The sequence below is a fragment of the Apis laboriosa genome, unplaced genomic scaffold (genome assembly GCF_014066325.1).
Source record: "Apis laboriosa isolate Shangri-la unplaced genomic scaffold, ASM1406632v1 scaffold16_cov148, whole genome shotgun sequence".
NCBI classification, from domain to species: domain Eukaryota; kingdom Metazoa; phylum Arthropoda; class Insecta; order Hymenoptera; family Apidae; genus Apis; species Apis laboriosa.
The window spans coordinates 3,248,550-3,267,238 of record NW_025222129.1 but is presented as its reverse complement, the minus strand read 5'-3'; the positions used below and the strand labels follow the sequence as shown (position 1 = coordinate 3,267,238).

Genomic DNA, 18,689 nt, shown 5'->3' with positions numbered 1-18,689 from the left:
TCTTGCCCGCCCTCCTCAAAACGCGTCTCCCTTTCTTTGTCGGCATTACGCTCCCCGCGATTCTTGCTTCATTCATTTCCAAACGTTTTGTTTCCCTAACATTTCGAACATCTTCAAGGTAAGTCTCCAATCTCTCTTTCTTTCTGTGTATATATATATATATATATATATATATATATAAATATAATTATTGGAATCGAAGAATGGCGGAAGAAAAAAAAAATCAATTTTCAAAATGGCGTGAGAATGGGGTATTTAAGAGAAACGAGGACTCTGGAGGAAGAGGAGGGGATTTGCATCGACACCTAATTCTCCACGGAAGCTCGAGAACGGTAGAAAAACGAAAGGTGAGCGGAGGCGAGAAGTCGAGAATACACTTTGACGAGGGCATAAGCGGGCGCAATTAGGATGGTAGGAAGTTTCCACGGCGAGATAGGCGAGGCGAACGCGCTTTACCACGGATACATTCCCCGTGGAAAGCGTATCTCATTAATTGCCACTAATAATAGGTGAGGATCGCGTCGCCGCTGACACGTGCTTTCGCTTATTTATAGTCACTGGCTCGGAATCGGTCTTCACACCTGATGCCATCCGTGAAAACACGGCCGAAAACCCGCCAATTGAGACATTTATGCCTCAATGGATCTAAGCCTTGACTCGTGCACGGCATACGGTCTTTCTTCTCTTCGCTTTGCTCCTTTGTCTTTTCGTCTTTCATCGAGGGTGGGGGAATAGTTTCTTTCAAAATTTTGAAATCTTTTTTTTTTTTTTTTTTGGTACTGCAATTGGCCGATTTCAAAGAACGTCGTTTTCTGTAACCGTTTATATTTCTTTGACAATAATTCATTATTCGTTGTTAATGAAAGACACGCGTCTTTGATAAAACTTTGAGAAGAAAATCGAAATCGAGAGTTGTTTCTTTTATTTATTACCGATACGGTTTGTTATCCCTTATTAACAAGGTGTAGAAATTTTGATTCTTATCAAAGGGATTCTTATCAATCCATTGGCACGAGAGTTACAATTAAATTTCGATGCCCCGTTAAATCGCGTTAACGTCCTAATCCTGTTGTTACCAAAACATTTGTACAAACAAATCGTGGAACGTGTTTGAAAGCATGGACAGGATTAACCAGATTATATGGAAAGTTTAGCCAATTCGCAGTAGCAACAGTCCGCCTAATCCAGCGCTAATATGCCCCCTTCCCTCCTCCGGGAGGGAAAAGTCAAGCTGTGGTTAATCCGATAATCCCTGTGCCCTGTTACACGACCGTTTGTGGTGGCTGTTCATTAATTATCCCGTGGGGGTCAAACGAATAATACACAGTTTTGTCCACTGGCAGCGGACAAAACCGAATAAGACGTTTCCGCCACAACCGAACCCTTCTTTATTCCTCTCTTCTCCCTCTGCTATCGAGAGACAACAAGAGCACACGCAACGCGAGGCTAATTTACAACGGGAGACGGTTCATAAATTTGTCAAAAATTTGTCTCTCCCTTTATCTAAAAAGACATGCCACGCCCACGATGCTAATCCTTTTTGTAGATTTTGCGGGAGAGCGATGGATAATCGTCCGGTATGTTGCGGTCGCTTTCCGTTTCTTTTCTCATTCGTCTTCTCTCTCTCTCTCTCTCTCTCTCTCTTCTAAATTTTTCTTCCCTCCCTCTCTTTCCTAATCGTTTTATCAAAAAATTAAATTAGAAATAAATTTTATATAAGGTTATTTTTAATAAATCGTTGCTTCCCTTCCGGCTTTTTACGTTTTTTATAAAAGGAAAAAAAATTTAATTTATCTATCTAGGTTATTAGTATCATCCAAGATAGAACCAGCTTTGATATCGATTTCACGATTTGCGTGAATAATTGACGAATTATCCTTAAGATAAATTATTACTTAGATGCAGAGCGAAGATGTACGACCGATGAGGAATCCTTTCTTCCAAGTTGCGAAGGGATCAGGAGGGAGCTTAGCCTTAGCAAGTTGACGAACAGTTCGACGCCTCGGCCTCTCCGTTGCAACAATCGGTGATTGTAATTCACGGTGAAATCGAGGCCACGGGCCACAATAATCACAGCTCCAGTTTCTGTCTGCGACAGGTCGTTATAACCATTATAACCATTATCCGGTATTTACCAAGTGTCCAGTGCGAACTCTCGCCTCTCCACCCTCTCGGGGCCCTTGACAGCCCCAAGGTATCGTAAATTTCCGTCCATTTCATTTCCGCCAGTATCCCTGACGATATAACCGCCGTTCGCTTACGACGTCGGTTTACGCGTTTATTCACCGATCCAGACATCGATTTACGATTATCCAACCCCCGTGTGTACCACCATTTTACACCTTTTCACCAAGCCACGCGCGTAACTGACCTATCGTAAAGTTTGGCCGCTTGCCAGGCTAAACATTGCCAGGTTCGCATCGGTGCCGGTTGTTACGATCCCGAAACCGATCTTCGTCGTAGCAACGTATTTCCCAAGCAATATTTCCCCGGCTTACTTTAACTAGATAAGAGCAAGTCACTTTTTTTTTTACATTTTGATGATTTTTACTTTCTTTGAACAATGAGATCGAGTTTATCATTATTTCTGTATAATAGAAGAGACTGTATCCATCTTAGATTTTCACCGAATCTTCGTTTGGAAATGAAGATATCTGAGAAGATAATTTGCTTTTTTTTTTTTTTTTTATAGAAGAAGAAGTGTCGAGAGAAAATCGTAAAGAAGCGAGTGGAATCGATTTCAGTTCACGTTTTCCTTTTGGATACCGAGATCGAGTATTACATCGCTCCAATTTTATAATACGACGGAAGAAGAATAATTTGTATAATTTTAATTTTCCCCCTCCAATTAGAAAATACCCCGTGTAATGGGGTATTACAAATCCTTCGTCTCGCGTTTACTCCGACCAACGGTCGAACAGAAACGAATTTCGTCGAGCGTAAAATTAACCTAGATTCGCTTCGAGGCGAAAGCAATACCGTATAAATATATATATATATATATATATATATACACGAAGATAAAGATCCGGAATCAAGCATCGACGATGACACGAACCAAGCAGCAAATTCCTCGAAAAGAGTTCGATCGAAGAAAAAAAAAAAGCTTGCTCCAAAAATCTGCAATGTTCCACAAACGAATTGCGATTAATCTCTCGAGATATCTATCTGCAAGAAACGAAACTGCAAGAAGCATCGCTACTTGATCCAGGGGAAAGAAAGAAATCGCTCGATTTGTAATATCGTGGAAAGGGTTAAGGGTAAAAAAAAAAAAAAAAAAAAAAGAAAAATTTGTCGTAGCAGCAGCAGAGAGCAGGATCGATTCCCTCGGTTTCTCGCGACAGAAATAAACCACGGATAAGGGTTATCGTCGAGCACGTATCGAGCAGTGTATCGCGTACGAGTGTACACACGGATGTTTATCCCCCACCTTTTCGAATCGACGTCGAATCCCCCACCACGAAACTCGGGGATTCAACTCGCGGGCGAGTGTGGGCGTTACTGGGGGCAGGCCGAGCGTGCCCCACCATTGGGGGCAGCGATCGACGTGGGTGTTTCGCTTCCTTGGAAATGCACCTTTTGTTTCCGACACCTTCTAGATCCCTCTTCGAAAATTTTCGCCACGAAAAATGTTTCGAACGACACGCCGATCCGACGATTGTAATTGGGCCAGCGTGATTTACAGATTTCTTTCTTTTTTTTTTTTTTTTTTTTTTTAAATCGGCCACCAAGTTTTTTTAATTAATTATCGAGGTTTATCCATTTGTTGGGGAAAGAACGTTTGGAGGGAGGATGTTGGGAGGAGGTGGTCTCTCCTCGGGTGGAGTTTGAATTTAAGAAATTTATCGGTATGTGGATCGATGGAAATGGAAACGGATGACTCGTTCGGGATACTGGAATGTGGATTGACAGATCTTTCTTTGCGTAGTATGAATATCTAAGCTACGTTACGTTGGAAACGTAAAATTTTTCATCTATGCTTAAACTCTTAAAAAAATATATCTTTATTAAAAAAATATAAAAATAACGGGAATAAAAGTAACGGAAAAATGAGCCGATTTCACTTTCGTAATTCGAAAAATGAGATAAATCCACTTACGATTCATGAATCATTATCTGAATTCGAAGATACTCGAAATAACTATAGTAAACACGCGCGCAATTACTTTACTCTTTAGAAATAAAACAAATCTCTCTCTCTCTCTCTCTCTCTGTTCGAATTCCATTTGATTTTGCAAATATTCGATATTTCGATTCGATTCGTAAAAGTAATAAAATTACAGAGAAACGACCTTGGCATTCTTCTCCTCGAACGAGGGAAATTGTAAACAGAATTGAAAATCGATCGGAACGCAGTGTTTTTTCCTTCGGAAATGAAAATTTCGAGAGGAAAAAAAGAAGAAGAAGAAGAAGAAGAAGAAGAAGGAAAGAGAAAAAAATTGGACGCAAACGAACTGATAGCCGGGACGGGAAATACTTGTTTGAAGTGACCTTTGATTTATCGATTCGATAAACGCGTAACACGGAAAATCTGGAGATTTATCGCGGCCGTAATCGGTAACTCTTTACCCGAGAGAGTTGAACCGTGGCCCTTTTCCTCTTCCCGTCCCTCCCCTCGTGCACCCGGTTTCGAAGGGACCACGCTTTGTAAAACCGATTCAAATAAGACGAAGGAAACGGGGAAGTCGTATTTCGTATTCCTTTGAGCGTGCCGCGATTGCACGTCGTCGTTTGATCTCGGCTTCAATTGACGTTTGTGCGACGCTATTACGTCCTTTCCCCTTTGCCACCGTGGAAAATGAACGGCGACGAAACTGCCATCATTTTTCTACCCGAGATTTCCATCGTGATTATAATTGGAGTACGAGTGATAATTTGCCGTGGAGGAGGGTGATAAATTATCGAAGATAATTTTAGATTTTTCCTTCCCTCTTTCGGTGAACGGTAATAACGATACATTTGAAATTATTTTTTCTCGATTACGTTATAGAGGTTATACGTAGTACGCAGATGTACGAGAGATATACATTCGTGCACTCTAAATTATTTTTAATACCGATCCCGCGTATATTATCGAGGGAGAAGATTATACGGCGAGAGGAAATTTTTAGCCGTAGAAAGTAATGTCAAGCAAAGAAGAAGAAGAAGAAGAAGAAGAAGAAGAAGAAGGAGGAGGAGGAGGAGGAGAAGGCTGTTTGGAAAAAAGGGGAGGAAAAAAGGGAAGAAACGAAGGGAAAGGAAGGCGTGCGACCAAGGGGGCAAAGGATCCTCGGTCCCTTTCCGCGCGTATATTATTATTCGTTATAATTTACAAGGTCGTCATCCTAAGAATAAGAGCGAAAATCGACTTTTACGTTGATGAGTTTATGAGGGTACCCGATGGTGGCCGGCGTGTGGCCGTCGTCCGACCATAGGAAATCGGTCGTCGATTCCAAAATTTTCGCTCTCCCATCTCCGAAACCTCCTCTTCTTCTCCCTTCTCAAGGCCAAGACTTTTCATTTTTTGATTTATTGCGGAGAAGAATGATGAGAAAAAAGTGGCTATAATACGCTTCCAAGCACGCTTCCAACTCTATTCGAATTTTTATATTTCTCTTCCCCGAATAAAATATCGATCTATTTTCGATCGAATTTTCATTTCGATCGATCAACTTTTATTATTTTTTTTCTTTCTCTTTTTGCAAATCCATTCGTTACGTTAAAGTAGAAAATACCAAGATGTATAAAGAATAATTGGGTGTTTACGATATCACGCATGTGCGTGAAGAAAGAAGAAGAAGAAGAAGGAGAAGAAGACAAATCGAAGAAGACAAATCTGTTTGAAACTGGAAGCGAGGAGAAAAATGAAAAAACGAGGAAAAGCAAAGTTAAGAGCTGCTGCGAGAACAAGAGGACAGGCTCTAAAGTCGTGCCTCGAAGGACGTGCGATGGGATTTTACGATCGTATTTATGGCCAATTTTATAACTAAGTCCCGTGAAATGTCCATTGTCAATCCTCGCCTTTCGACTTCGAGGACAACGAGTCCTGGAATGAACTTCTTCTCTTTCGAACTTTCGAAAATGTCTCGCAAAATGGACCATCTTTGGAAAGTCTGTACTGCAGATACTTTCGAGAACAATCGAGAAGTAATTAAATGGAATACTTCGAAAACATTTTATCGGCACGATTCCATATCTTCCAGATATCTTCCACTCCATCCTGTGTAATTTCCTCTCAATTAATACATTTTCAACGAAATCCTATTGCGTTATATTTACATATACATACAGTGAGATCGTTTAAGAGATAAATGTCGATCTCGAACGGATACTGCGATATTCCTGATGATACTAATTACAGAAGGAAAAAAATCTAATAGTAGTTACCGGTGTTTCGGCATGCTTCAATATCCCCTTCATCTTTCTCCAAATCATGACACGGCACCTTCTGCACCATTTCTAACTAACTAGACGAAATAGATACCCTCGAACCGATGATCTCTCAAAAATTCATCGAGAATCACGTTGCATTTACGATAATTTTACTTATAAAACATTTATTTAAATCTTACCTATAATGCATTTATTTTGCATAGAAACAAGTTATGCGAATTTTACTGAGAGAAGATTTACTGAGAGAAACTTAAAATTCACCATTTTCTTGCTAAGATTTCTTCTCGATACGAAATATTAACGATAGGTTAATTTCGATTCATTGTCGATTCGGTGTAATAGAAATTCGTGTTCCCGGCTAGCCACGAGATACGGCTACTGTAAGGCCGTATTTTCACGAAAAACCAGCGCTTCCGTGCGCCAATAAAATTTACGAGGGGCCTTGCGGGGCCCGGTGACCTACTCTCCGCACCATTGTTCCGTCCAATGAACCTTCGCTGCAGAGGGCGACTTTTACCCTACGTTGCTCGTCTCCTTCCAAATTTCTCCGCTCTCCGATGTAGGTTACGTTAAAATTTCCTCGACTTCGTGCCCTCCCTCTTTAGATTCGTCCTAAAAGAAATTTCTAATTCTAAAAAAAAATATCGTCGACACGAGACTTTTCAAGATACGTGTCTTGAAATTTGATCCGCTCGAAAGCGTGAGAGATTCTTTCGTCGAAGATGAACAAACGCGAAGATGATGTAATTGAAAGAAGATTGGTTCGATTTCGATTTTCTGGAGGCTCGTATTGAAATTTGCCGCGGCGTTCACGGCTATCTTTTTCCCGTACAGCTGTTTAACCAGCTGTAACGCGTCACACCTCCCCCTCGTGATGGTTTTGCAGCCCCGTGCCACCGCCGGCCACCGTCTACGCGGCGGAATTTTTTCACAAAAGGCACGTGTGCATCGATAATACGATGGCTGTTGCGTGACCGCCGCTTCCGTTCGGTAACCGACTGGATTTTTACCACGGCCAACGGAGAAAGTTTGCGTTCCGTTTAAAACTGTTGACGAGCGTACGGACGGACGAGCGTCTCGAATACCATCGCTCTTCCCCTCCAATTATTCGGGGTGTTAGGTTAATTCGCTTCCTTCCATCCGTGCACGTATATTCTTAGTTATTTCACACTTTGTCAATTTTCTAAATCGTAATCTACGTAATCAACTTGAGTGGAGCGTTATTTTTCTATCGAAACAGTTTTTAAAATTCTTGGTTTTTAAAATTGTTATAACTTGTTCAACTTGTCGACGCCTCGATCTGTCCAAAAAAGAAAAAAAATAGTGTGCGAAAGATGGGCGCCCTGATGGTCGTTCGACCATCGTCCTTGAAATATTCAGGTCACGAGCGGCGGTGGCGCGTGTTAAGCAAGGGAGAATTTATGCGTTTATAACCCGTGCGAACACCAGTAGCGATCTCAGTCTAACGTGAATCATTTGCAGGCAGCTCGTCGCGGGAGACCTCCATTGTGCCCTCTTGTCCACCTTGTAAAAGTGGAAAGTCTCGGAAGAAAGGCTCTCGTGGCTGGCACAGTTTTCGAAAATTTAGGGCCACTGGGTCTTTGGGCCAAATTTGGAAGGGAACAGTTTCCAGAATAAACCGAGGTAGGCCTGGAGCCGGAGTGGAGCGATGCCCACTCTGGAACTCGCTTGCTAATACGAGAAAAAGAAGGGATTTTCACCGAGATCCACGCTTTTCTCCCTCCACGGGGGATGAAACGCGTTCACCTCTCCCTCTTTCTCTCTCTCTTTCCTCATTGTACAGTTGATTTACGAGGTTCCATCCGGGTGAAAGAGGCGACCGACTTCTGTTTGGCCACGCGACCCTCCGCTCGAGATGGAAAGAGAGATCGCCACCCCCTTGAGACGGTTGACAAATAACCTCGAGAGAGAGCGACTCGCCCACCCGCCGTCCACTCTCGCGACCCGATTGAGATGTTTTCAAAATGTTTGCAACTGTTTGACAGAGGGCGCGTGCCTTGTCGCGCGCTCAACCTTCTTCGGGATCTTCTCACGCTCTCCCTCTACTACTAGATTTCTCGGGTGAACAATCTTTCGATAAACAGTTTTTTCTTCCCCTCTCGAAATTTTCTCTCCCTTCGTTAATCTTCTCTCGATTAGATTTTCTAGATTGGAAAGTAAAGCCACAGTGTTGAGAGATTCTTATGCGGATTTCTTTATTCTTGCCGCGAAATTATTCTTACTTTTTTCCTTTTCTTCGAGTGGACTTTTTTTTCGAATGGAAACAATTTTACGGAGGAAAGGTAGTATATAGCGAGGAATAAAACGATGGTTCGATGGGCAGAACGTATCGTAACACTTGTCAAGTACCGCTTTCCATCCAGTGTTGGTTGAAAAACACGATGGCGGACCATTTGTTCCTGTTAGAACGGGGGAAACGAGGTGTCGAGAGGCAAATATTCCACGTTACGATTCCGCTCATTGTTGCTCAGTAAATTAGAAAGTTATTAGCGGCCAATTGAGCGTCGATTAATATCCTCTGGCAATATAAGTAAAGGTGCACGCCTCGCGTGACAGACGCGTTACACAGCCTCCGCCTATGGGAACATTCTATACGGGTGTCAGTTGCTCCGTGAAATTCTCCATCAATCTACAAAATTATCCGACATATGGCTGCTGGTAAAGCTGCTGGCTTTTTCTTTTTTTCACATCTCGCGCGAGAGGTGCCACTTCCGCTCTACTATTTGAATATTCGTTAAAAGCGTCTTAAAAAAACACAATTTCTTTCAAATCTCTTTTTCATTATTATAGAAAAGGGAAATCAAGATTTTTAATTCATCGTCATTGCCTTCCAATCATTATCCATGACGATTTTGATATAATCATCCATGATAATTTCTCTCCAATTTTTAATCCACGTTCCGTTCCTTAATTACAATTGGAGGAAAAAGAAAATGGAACGAAAGATTTTTAATCCCTCGTCGCCATGTTCCAATCATCATTGTAATAATCAATCACCATTATATCCATAACAATTTTGATGTAATTAAATGAAACATCGCCCACGATAATTCCCCTCCAATTTTTAATCCACGTTTCGTTCCCTAATTACAATTGGAGGAAAAAGAAAATCAAGATTTTTAATTCATCGTCATTGCGTTCCAATCATCATTATCCATGACGATTTTGATATAATCATCCATGATAATTTCTCTCCAATTTTTAATCCACGTTTTGTTCCCTAATTACAATTGGAGAAAAAAGAAAAATCGAACGAAAGATTTTTAATTCATCATCGCCACGTTCCAATCATTATTATATCCATGACAATTTTCATATAATCGAAACATCGTTCACAATAATTCCAACTTTTAATCCACATTGCTTAATTACAATTGAAGGAAAAAGAAAATCAAACGAAAGATTTTTCGTTCATCATCGCCACGTTCCAATCATTATTATATCCATGACAATTTTCATATAATCGAAACATCGTTCACGATAATTCCAACTTTTAATCCACATTGCTTAATTACAATTGGAGGAAAAAGAAAATCGAACGAAAGATTTTTAGTTCATCGTCGCCACGTTCCAATCATTATCCATAATAATCAATGTTTCGACGTAATCAGTTAAAATTGATCGTGAAAAAAGATAATGGAAACATAGCCGACGATAATTCCAACTTTTAATCCACATTTCGTTCCCTAATTATTCCCAATTGGAGGAAAAAGAAAAATCGGAAACGAAAGATTTCTCTTCGAAGGAAAAAAATATATTCCAATAAGACGATTGGTCACGATCCAATCACGAAAGAGTAAAGGAATCAAAATTTCTCGCCACAGAAAGTTTATAAGTAGGGTTGAAAGGAATTAACGGCGAGGAAAGGTGGAGATTCCTCGTGGCTGATTGCCACTCTCTGTGACCCCGAGCAGCAATTTCCTCGGCGAAAGCTCGCGAGGATCGGACGAAAATATCCCACGACAGACGTGGTTGTGACGTGTGTGGCAGGGAGGAAGGGGTCGAATCTTGCCGTGGAACGCGAAAAAGACGAAAGGAAGGAAAGGAGGAGGGAAGGGAGAAGAAGAAAGAAAAGACAAGATTGCAACGCCCTTCTCCATTGGGGTAGCCGGTGGAGGCGCCGGTTCAAAGTTCGTGGCATACGTATGAATTATGCATTCGGTGCAGGCTGTGTGTAATCGCATGGTGCATCATTATCCCAGAGAAAGTTTCTGTTACGATTCCATCTGGCACGAGATATCCGTGGAACCGATGGAAAAATGGAGGTCTGATTGGCGAGGTGCGGGCCAATTCAGAGGATGGATCGTTACGACGGTGCCGGGGAGGGGAGGATCGTGATCGTTATTTCGAGTCGAGAATACGTTCCAAGAACTGGACAACCACTGTTTGCTTTTGGACGGATTGACACGGATGGCGTGGAGAGAAGGATTGTCGAACGATGATTGCGGTTAAGTGGGATAGAATTCCGAAGGGATTGAAGATTCGATGATTCAATTTTCGACCGATTATTCGATTCCTTTTCAGTCTTTTATTTTTCTTCGTTTTGACGGCTCGATATTTTGACAAGATTATTTGATACTCGATATATTTGAGATAAGGGGAAAAATGAGCGGAAGAACGTCGGGCAAAAAAGTGATTTTTGTAAAGACCTGCACGTGTCTGTACGATGAGAAAACTGCGGCCAGGATTAACAGAGAAAATGAAGAAACTTGGAAAGGTACGTTATTAGAATTAGAGTTTTCTCTAAAGTACGATTTCGGATCGTCGAATTCTTATTATTCTTATATCCGTTTAGGTTTCGTAGCTTTGGAAAAATATAAAAGAAGTTTGAAGAAAGAGGCTTTAAAAGTGAAGGATAAAGATGAAAAGGTTAGAGACGATTCGAGAAAATAATATCGATAAAACGTTGTTGGAACGATTTTTTTTGTAAATTTATTTTGTAAAGTAGGCGATCGAAGAAGAAGAGAAGGAGTACGAGTTAACGAAATGGACGAAATTGAAAATTCTTCGACAAAAGAGAGAATATGAAATGTGGAAAGAGTATTGGAACAAATATAAAGTGATGAAATTTTGCACAGCTGTAATGAGGTTGAAGGTAAAGAGAATATTATACACGAAAAAAAAAAAGAGAGAGATAGGACGGGACAATTTTAATCTTTAAATATTTTTAAGATCTCTTTATTGAAAGAACAATGGCGTCGCAGTTGCCATTTCAAGGAAAGGAAACAAAATGGGCAAAAGATTCGTTCGAATAATATCTTAAGGTATTTTGGAATCGTTTTCGATTAAAAATTATTAACAAACGACATTTTGACACATTTGAGATACATATTTACAGAATAAGATGGGAGTACAATATACCCGAGTCATTTTCACCCGATTCTAAAATCTTCGATAAAGTTAGTTTCTTTTTCGTGGATGAAATCTTTCTAAATCTTTTAAAATTTTCAAAGATATTCTAACTCGAATTTTTAAGTTTTCTTAAATCGAAAAAAAAAAAAAACAGATATTGAAGAAAAAAAAGGAAAAGAAGAAGCAGGAGAGGCTTCGAGAACAGAGGAAGATGGAAATTATCGCAAAGATCATTCGCGAGATGAACGACGAAATTCTTTCGAGGAAACCGAAATACATATGTTCGAAGAGTTATAAAATTAAAGAAATCACTTCTGTAAAGAAAACTTCTTTCGAAGGGGTTCGAGACGAAGAGTTCGCAATTGTGGAGAAGGATAAAAATATTCCAGTGACGGAGGGACGAGTGGCAGAGGCGAGTGAGAAGGACAATAAAATCGAGGATTTGAGATTCGAAGAAAACGATAAAACGAAAGAAAAAGGAGATGAAATAATTTTGAAAAAAATTGTACTGAAAAAATCCATCAAAACGACGTTGAAAACGTTTCCGAAAGATACTTGCTTCTATGCAACTCCAAGTGTTGTCATTTTTGAGGTACTCGATCTTTTGAAAAATTTCTCTTCTTTCAAATTGTCAACAATTGTCGCCTCTTGTTTAATCAGGATTTCGAGGCGAAAGAAAAGTATTCCCGTAAAGTGATCATCACAAATAAAACGTCGAAATGGGCGTATATACGATTCCACAAGGTGTACACCGAAATATGGGAGCCGGGAATCATCGAGGTTTCTATACTTTTACAAGTTTTTTAAAATTTCTAAAATTAGAGAGAACTCAAAACTGAAAACAATTATTTCGGACGCAGATCGAAATTATGGATGCTGCAAGGGTTAAACCTGGCTTGCACGTGGTGATCAATGTAAAATTTTCACCGATACACGAAGAGGAAGTGACGGCGGAGATTGCTTTCCTCACCCTGAGTCCAGATTACGATAATAATTTCCACGAGTTTCGCGTTCACGTTCATTGCACACCGCAAATTGCCGAACCAATTGTGGAGCCCAAGGAGCTTAGGTGAAAATTCATTCAAATAATTTTCTCGAAATTCCAAGTTTTTGACATTAAATTAAACGTCGTTGAAATTGGTGATCACAGATTTCCTTCAGCTCCGATCTGGAAGTACGACGATCCCAAGTTGAACGAAAGAATTCTTACGGTCTACAATAACGGCAAAAAGTCATTTTCTATCATAATCCAAGAAAGGAAGGAACGAGATCATTGCTTCTTATGGCGCTTCGAGCAGGATATAATATTAAGCGAAGAATCCTCTATGTTGTGCATAAGTCGGTTCAGATATTTTGATTAATCGAAGAAAGAAAGATGAATCCTAACGAATTCTCGAATGCACGATTTTAGGCAACGAAGAAGGGAACGGTAGCGAGAATATTTTGGAGAGCGAGAAATCTCGAAAGTTGTATCAGATCGAAGTTCTTCCAAAATTTAAGTGTGATTTCGTAATTATTTTTCGACCAAAATACGTAGGTCTACACCACGAGATCTTGGAAATTAATTTCTTGAGCGGAAACAGGATGTTGGGGAAAAAGGTTCGTCATTTCCCAATACGAATAAATTAAAAATATCGTGTAACATTGGATTAGTGAAATAATTTCACCCGTTTCCTCGAAACAGAGTATTCCTATTTGGGCCGAGGTTTTGGGCCATCAAATCCGTCTGGATCCACTTTGCATCGATCTGGGCATCGTGATGATCGATTCGGACGTTTCTCAACAAACGTTCAACGTTTTCAACATTGGTAAGCTTTTTTTCGTAAAGTCATCGGCGATACCAAATGATGATATTAATTAATCACACATCACGGTATCGATCGATATTTAGGGCATACAATGGTCGAGCTTTTAATAAAGACACCGAAGAATTTGATTGATCACGTGTCAGTTCATCCGAAATCGACCACCATAGATGCCAAATCTCATTGCAAAATTAATGTGAGATTGATACCCGAATCGAATATAATTACTTCTTCTAAACGGTACGAATATATATTAATTCATAAAAATGTGCAAACAAATTCATAAAAATTTCTACATTTTTTTTTTTTTTAGATTTTACAATCCAGTGTCCAACATATTAGAGTTTCCGATCAAAGTGCAAATCCTGTCGCAAGATTCAGAAAGACCGCCGCCATTGATAATGAAAACCATCGCCAGTCTAACACCTTGTAACGGTTTGATATTAGGTATGGGTGGTAACAAATCGTTTGCACAAAAATTCGTAATCCCTTCTTCTGTTCCAACAGAACCAGCGAGTATCGATCTAGGATTCGTTCACACACACGAATCTGTCTTCGCGGAATTAACACTGACGAACGAGTCGCTGTTGATTCAAGAGTACGCTTTTATAGATCTTCCGTTATCTGCTGATATACAACCGAATAACTTTGGATTCATTCTCCCCGGAGAAACTATCAAGCTTCATTTGATCTATTCCCCGTGCCCGATGGATATCCCTGGGAACAAAATTGGGGCGAACGGATTGGCTGGTCAACGAAGGTATATTTAATTTTTCAACGAAGGTATATTTCCAAAAAAAGAAGAAAAGAAGAAGAAAAAGATATATATATATATATATGTATATACTTCCATACGAAAATATCGATGAGAGATCTTTTTCTTTCTCTTCTTTTCTCGCAGATTTCTAGTGGAAGTTTTCACTTTGGCCGAGCTCGCTGGGAAAAAGAAACAATCGTTGCTGAATCAATTGAAGAGTCGGATGAACAAGCAGATGACGATTTTTGAGTATCGCGGGATTCCTCCCCCGTTCCACGTAAATCTAAAGAAATCGAAAATAGTGCGTCAACTTATCGATCGAGATAATAACAACAAGCTTAAAGACAACACGGAGTTAGATGAGGCGAATGACAAGCATCCTTGCGGTAAAAAATTATATTATATGGAAGAGTTGTAATTCCAGAATTCGTTTTTTTACACGCGCATTAAAATTTTTTTTTTTTATACAGAGGAGGAAGACAAAAAGAGATTGTTGGACGATACGATGGAAATGTACGATCTGGACGAAAGGAAGCAGAAGAATTTGATTGAGGTTTACGCGTACATCATAGATACTTTTTGCGAGTTGAGCGAGCAAATTATACAATTTCCCGCGACCCCTTGTGGATCGTATTCCATGGTAAAGATAAAAAAAAAAAAAAGGTGAACGAGTCTTTTGTAAGCAAATAAATATTGATGTATTCAAGAAGATTTTTTTTTTTTTTTTTTTAATTTGATTTTTAAGGTGTCCGTTCATCTGAGAGGATTCAATTTGGCGTCGTATCCTTATTGCACCTGCGGAATCATCAAGGAACAACGTAAAAAATTCACAGGTTGTTACGAATTTACCAGCTCCTCGAATAGGATGACTATTATGCCACACTCTGGCATTTTGCAGAACGATGAAATTATTAATATTAATTTTATGTTCAAACCAAAATTACCGAAGAAAATGATCTTCGAGGAAGGTCTTAGATTAAAGATGAACACGGAGGAGCTTAATGAAAATCAGGAGGTAAAGTCTGAAAAAGAAGAAAAATCGAAGAAAGGTATTTGGTTATTAAAAATATATATATATGTGTGTGTGTGTATAGTGAAAAGAAAAAGTAATTTTTTAATTTTTCAAAAGCGAAAAAAGAAAAAAAGAAAATAGAAGAACCTGAGATCGATATGTCGGCTGGTGAGATCAGTTTATTGGAAGTCTTCGAGCCTTGCGTTTCCACGATTTTCGTAACGTGCGTGATCAACATAGAGACGAAAATCGGCGCGAAACACGACGAACGATTATTTGCAAAATTAATATGCCCGATCATTAAACCCGAAATCGTTGTTTTAAATGGGGATCGTGTAATAGAATTCGAGCCGACAGCGATTGGCATGTCCTCCAGAAAATTTCTCTTCGTTAAAAATATTTCCACTCAGTGAGTATTGCGAGCGACAAAATAAGAATTAAGAAAAACAAAAAAAAAAAAAAAAAGAAAGAAAGAAAGAAAGAAAGAGAGAAAGAAAGAAGAAGGAACATTTAGCAAGAAAGAAATTTTTCTATTTTAAATAGAAGCGTGAAGATAGAAGTGAGCGTGTTGAACCCATTTGGACCATTTTTCGTGCCTCCTGGAAGAACGATCGAAACCGGCTCTATCTTGAAGCTTCCGGTTACTTTTCAACCGAGCGAAGATTACAAAGTGAGCTATCCCTCGAAATTCAATATTTTATTTTAATAACGATATTTTAATAAACAAATTGAAACGAAGAGGGGAAACGAAGAGGGGAAAAGAATTAGAAGTAACTGTACGAGGGGATGTAAATAAATTTGGTTCGCGGAGCTTTGCTCTTGAAGATGTACGTCCATCCGTGTCCCTCTATAATTCTCTTCTTCTCGATCGTGTATCTTCCTGGTCCAGGTCGAATTTCCGTCGACGGGGGCGGTCTGATGAATTCGGTGTTCATGTTGAACGGATAATTCTTCATGTTCTTTGGCTTCCTCGGAGATTTTGGATCGTAATAGCCGGGCCCCGGCTCCTTTGGATCCTTGTAACACAACGATATATCCTTCAACATCATCCTTATGCCCGATGCCTTTAGAAATCTGTCAAAAAATTTTATCGGACTTCATCTTTCGATCTTCGTCTCGCAAGAGAGGATTAAATTTCAGAGAATTAAAAATCAGGAGAAAGGGATTTTTAATGATTGATCAACGATATATATATATATATCTTGTAACAAGAATACCTTGGACAAGTGCCCCAACGTCCCTTGTAATAATTCGATTTCTTTTTTAATTTGTCCATTTCGCATGGGATCGATTTGGGCCAGTTGTCGAATTTTATTTTCGGTTTTGCGAAGTAATTTTTGATCGTGGTGTCGTCTCTTGGCCCTGAAAAGAAAGAAAAAATGAAACGATATAGAGTATCCAACGTACGTATTTATCCTAGCCAACCTGTGAACAAATCGTAGGGACCCCTCTTTCCAACGACTTTGTTTAAAAAAGCGTCCATCGTCCTCGAATCCTTCACGTTGTATCTATCGATAAGAATAAGAAAGAAATTGAAAATGGGATGTCTTCTTGAACGAAGAAAATATATGTAAAAAGAAAATTGGAGTTCGTTATTACGTACAAGATGCAGGGCAGTGACCAAGGTTTAACTTCGATCTTGGATCTTGGTTGCAAACCATCGTACTCGAACGTTGGAACGCAGGAGAGACCCTCGCGTTCTCTCTTGTCGATGTAATAATAAGGATAATACTTTGAGTATCCTGAAACGAGGAGCAAAAAAATGTTACTAAAAATTGATCGAAGTGGAAGGAGATTAATTTGTTGAATCATTCGCCTGGTCCTGGAGTAACGGACGGCCAAGAAGGTTGGAAAAGAGGAACAATTCCGCCAAATCCAACGTTTCTTTTCGTTGTCTTGCAAGGTTTTTGCAGCACGTCGTCGGGCCATTGAAGGATCTCGTGGGTTCCTGGACCACGACCCATTTTCAATTGCTCCCTTTGCGCCTTCAATTTTCCCTCGTATCTTCCTCCCATGGTCAATGAGAATTCTTTCGTTTCCATCTGTCTCTTCCAACTAATTTTTAAACGGAAGAAAAAGCTTCATGTATATTGATCGACATCGAAAGATTTTTATTTTCAAAAGGATTTACAAATATATATATATATATACCTTATACTTGGATGTTTGCATTTAAAAGGAAATTTAGGATGGTACAATCCTACTGCTGGTGATATTGTTAAACCTTTATACATTTTTGGATGCAATCCTATTTTCACATCTCGTTCTGCGGTGCTACCAAAAGCCGGATAAGCTTTTTTCGTCCGTGGAATTAAACAATTACACTTCCATTTGCACGCGCAACGACAAGTTTTGTTGAAATACTTTTTGGTTCCGTGGGACATCGTGATTTTGATTCCAAGTTTTTTTAACTTTCAAGACTTTTATCACTTGTAGACGCTTATGAAAAATTTTTTTCTTTAATTAATGATTTAAAAGTTTCTTTGTTCGTTGATGATTTTTCATCGAAAGATTGATAATATTTGAGGAAAGATATTTTTAAAAAAAATCAAAATAATAGATATAAAAAAATTACCAACTCGAAGAAGAGTTCGTAATTTTAAAGATTAATTGAAAGGTTAGTGTTTTGAATTTTCTTCTTCGATTGAAACTAAGTTCATATTGTAGCCATTGATCGATATCGATGGAATGTGAAAAATATATTTTATAGATCTGTGCAGAAATTAAATTATATTTTTATGCTATTGGATAATGATCGAGTGAATGTATTTTTTATTAGAATCAAGAGTATTTCGAAGTATTCAGCTCGAAAACGAAAACGAGATGGAGCGTAAAACTGATTGGGCGAGGAGTGGTGCCATCTTATATCTTGAAGCCTCAGTTTCGAGTTGCTCGTTTCGAGGTTGTCAGTGACAAACCGGTAGAGTTGAAAATGTCTGTAAGTTTACGTTTCTATTAATATTTTTATATATATATATTTTTTTTTTTTTTATCAAAAATTTTCAATGCTACACGTAAATGTAAGAAAATATCTGTTGAATGGTCGATAAAAATATCAACGATAGGTATTAAAGGAAACCAACTTAGTCACGAATACCTTCAATCGATAAAATAGCTTCTAGATCATTTATCGTTCATCTAAAAATTTCAAAAACTAAAAAAAATAAACAAAGAAATTAAATAAAATCGGCAAAAAATTGTTCTGCATCAGATCTTTTTGTTTCCTTCGATCTTCGTCATTTCAATTTAATGATAAATAGCTTTGTGCTGACTATTATCCAATGTTAATCGAGTTTTCATTACCGACAAAAGCGATTTATCCAAAACTCGATACTAGTTTACGTGCTCAAATATCGAGAATTAGAACTAA

The 18,689-nt window shown here is 39.0% G+C and overlaps 1 protein-coding gene across 1 annotated transcript; it reads right to left on the bottom strand.

The window, feature by feature from the left end:
- Window positions 1–16,083: 16,083 nt before the first annotated feature.
- On the bottom strand, window positions 16,084–17,703 carry LOC122711246 (lymphocyte expansion molecule-like). Its single transcript, XM_043929817.1, has 6 exons — window positions 17,471–17,703; window positions 17,136–17,374; window positions 16,923–17,061; window positions 16,745–16,827; window positions 16,537–16,681; window positions 16,084–16,393 (listed from the first exon to the last, which is right to left on the bottom strand). Exons 1-6 carry the CDS (start codon window positions 17,701–17,703, stop codon window positions 16,084–16,086), a joined length of 1,149 nt encoding a protein of 382 aa, XP_043785752.1.
- Window positions 17,704–18,689: the final 986 nt, after the last annotated feature.

Bases quoted from the DNA above. Each gene is read 5' to 3' on its own strand.
- LOC122711246 (XM_043929817.1), bottom strand. From the start codon at position 17,703: ATGTCCCACGGAACCAAAAAGTATTTCAACAAAACTTGTCGTTGCGCG. The intron at 16,682-16,744 runs GTTGGCTAGGAT...CTTTCTTTTCAG, and splicing joins TCCCTACGATTTGTTCACAG to GGCCAAGAGACGACACCACG. The intron at 16,394-16,536 runs GTATTCTTGTTA...ATTTTTTGACAG, and splicing joins CGTTGGGGCACTTGTCCAAG to ATTTCTAAAGGCATCGGGCA.